Source organism: Chanos chanos, chromosome 11 (genome assembly GCF_902362185.1).
Source record: "Chanos chanos chromosome 11, fChaCha1.1, whole genome shotgun sequence".
Classification (NCBI taxonomy): Eukaryota; Metazoa; Chordata; class Actinopteri; order Gonorynchiformes; family Chanidae; genus Chanos; species Chanos chanos.
The window spans coordinates 22,263,094-22,265,593 of NC_044505.1; the positions used below are offsets into that span (position 1 = coordinate 22,263,094).

At 48.6% G+C, this 2,500-nt stretch overlaps 2 protein-coding genes across 2 annotated transcripts in view; one reads left to right on the plus strand and one right to left on the minus strand.

Moving 5' to 3' along the window:
- Nucleotides 1-2,500, minus strand: part of LOC115823847 (NACHT, LRR and PYD domains-containing protein 3-like) — a 704,547-nt gene that overhangs the window by 541,270 nt on the left and 160,777 nt on the right. The gene's annotated exons all lie outside the window — the stretch shown is intronic.
- Nucleotides 1-2,500, plus strand: part of LOC115824229 (sorting nexin-25) — a 23,811-nt gene that overhangs the window by 13,831 nt on the left and 7,480 nt on the right. The window contains exons 8-10 of the mRNA XM_030788337.1: nucleotides 849-980; nucleotides 1,392-1,661; nucleotides 2,396-2,500. The exon at nucleotides 2,396-2,500 is cut by the window's right edge and continues 57 nt beyond it. Of these exons, the coding sequence (XP_030644197.1) occupies nucleotides 849-980; nucleotides 1,392-1,661; nucleotides 2,396-2,500 (507 nt within the window). The remainder of the gene's footprint in view (nucleotides 1-848; nucleotides 981-1,391; nucleotides 1,662-2,395) is intronic.

Below are 2,500 nucleotides of genomic sequence, written 5' to 3' on the forward strand. Positions count from 1 at the left end.
ACATACACATACACACACACGCGCGCACACACAAACGCACACACAGACACACAAAACGCACACACAGACACACGCCCACACACGCGCGCACACACACACGCATATACATACACACACACACACACACGCATATACATACACACACACACACACACACACACGCATATACATATATACACACACAAACACACACACACACATATACATATACACACGCACACACACACATGTACACACAAACACATATACACACACACACAAACGCACACACATATACACACACACACACATACACACACACGCACACGCACACGCACACATGCACACACACAAACGCACACACACACACGCGCACACACAAACGCACACACACACTCGCGCACACACACGCACTCAGGTGGTGTGGAACAAACATGCGTCCACAAACAGGACAGGCATATTTACACACACAAAGCCAGGATATAACACTATACAGGCACAATGCCAACACTGTCAAAAGTAAGGTTCAGAAGGTTAGCGAAAACGCACGTAAGGTGTCGTCAAAATTGCACGCGCACGTGTGCCCACTCAGACACTTCAAAACACTGTTTTTCCGCGGCTCACCCACCAACTTACACACACAAACATTCTGCTCCCTGTTGAGTCTTGACGCCTAGACTTTAATTATTTTGGAGAGTAGAGTGTAGTGGGAGCATAAACCGTTAGAAAGAACACGTCAGCTCCTGTTTCCATAGCAATTAGTCCAAACGAGCGAATGCTAACCCTTTCAGTTATGTCTAATAGCTTTTCATTCTTCACATTTTTTTTTTTCTTGCTTCTGCTCGTGACCTCTGACCTTTAACTTCCAGATCTTACAGTTTGAGGAAATCATGGCCAACCCGGCGCTCCGAGGATATTTCCGGGTCTACATGGAACGAGTGGACAAGAGAGCCCTCATCTGCTTCTGGGAACAGGCGGAAACCCTAAAGAATGCCAGTAAAGTAAGGAAGTTCCCACAGAGATGAAGACAGAAAATGAACTTTTTTAGTTTATCCAGGAACAGTTACTAGAGTTAAACGCTGACTTACATTAAGCTTCTGTCTCTGGGTTGGGAGGTATGGCAGATGTGAGGTTGATGGCCTCTCAGTCCTTGGTCCTTAGCCTTGTCCGCGAGGACACACATCACGATAACTCCTTTATAACTCCTAGCACTAACACACCTGATTCCTCTGAATACATCTGATTGACCAATCACCAAGTCCTTGATTAGCTCCATCCTCTACAATAACGTGGATGGTCCAGGTGGAGGAGCCAGGTGTGCGAACGCCGGGCTGAGACAAGGGGGTCACTGAGGAACGGACCTGAAAACCAGTAACCATCCTAACACAGTTCTGTTTCTCTGCTCCCCTCAGTGTGAGGTTCCTCAGCTGGTTGGGGAGATCTACCAGAACTTTTTTGTGGAGAGTAGGGAGATCCCGGTGGAGAAGGCCTTGATGAAGGAGATCCAGCAGACGCTGGTTGGGAACAAGGGCACGGAGGTGTTCCGCCGTCTCCAGGGCGAGGTGTACGAGAGCATGAAGGAGCGGTACTACCCCTCTTTCCTCGTCAGTGACCTTTACGAGGGTCTGATCAAGCGTGAGCAGAACAGCACGCAGCCTGACCCCAACGACAAGGAGAGCCCGGTGAGAGAGCCGTCACACGCTACACACCGCGAACGCACGTACAGACTGCTCACGCTCTACACAAAGGCTACTCAGACGCTACTCCTCCCACTGTACACAGACTAAAAGGAGACAACAGACACTATATACTGTAACTTATTGAAGGCTAACTCACAGGTACTCTACGAAGGACTAACTACTCATAGACCAAAACTTGCTCAGAATCTGACAACACACAAACATCAGAGTAAAACTACACACTCCAGCACATTGATTACGTTGATGTATTGCAGTGGCTACTCATAGAATATGTTCAGACCATTCTTTAGAGTGAGCTCTAGGCTAACAGAAGTGTGACGATATGACAGTATGACAGTAACACGATGATCCATCTGTAGTTGACCAGGAGCTGTACTAACAACATAACAAACCTCCCTCCCTAATTATGTTACAAGCTGTTGACAGATCTCTCTCTCTCTCTGTTCTCTCTCTCTCTCTCTCTCTGTTCCCCCTCTCTCTCTCTCTCTCTCTGTTCCCTCTCTCTCTCTCTCTCTCTCTCTGTTCTCTCTCTCTCTCTCTCTCTTCTCTCTCTCTGTTCTCTCTCTCTCTCTCTCTGTTCTCTCTCTCTCTCTCTCTGTTCTCTCTCTCTCTCTCTCTTCTCTCTCTGTCTCTCTCTCTCTCTCTCTCTCTCTCTGTGTTCTCTCGTTGGCATTCACTGTCTCCTGTTCCTCCCCTGTGCTCCTGCCCAGTGCCAGACAGAGGAGGGCACCCAGGAGGTTCTTCTGGACGACGGTGGCCAGGGCATCAATGAACAGGCCAGTTACGCTGCCAGCCGTCTGAGCCAGCTCCACGAGCGACTG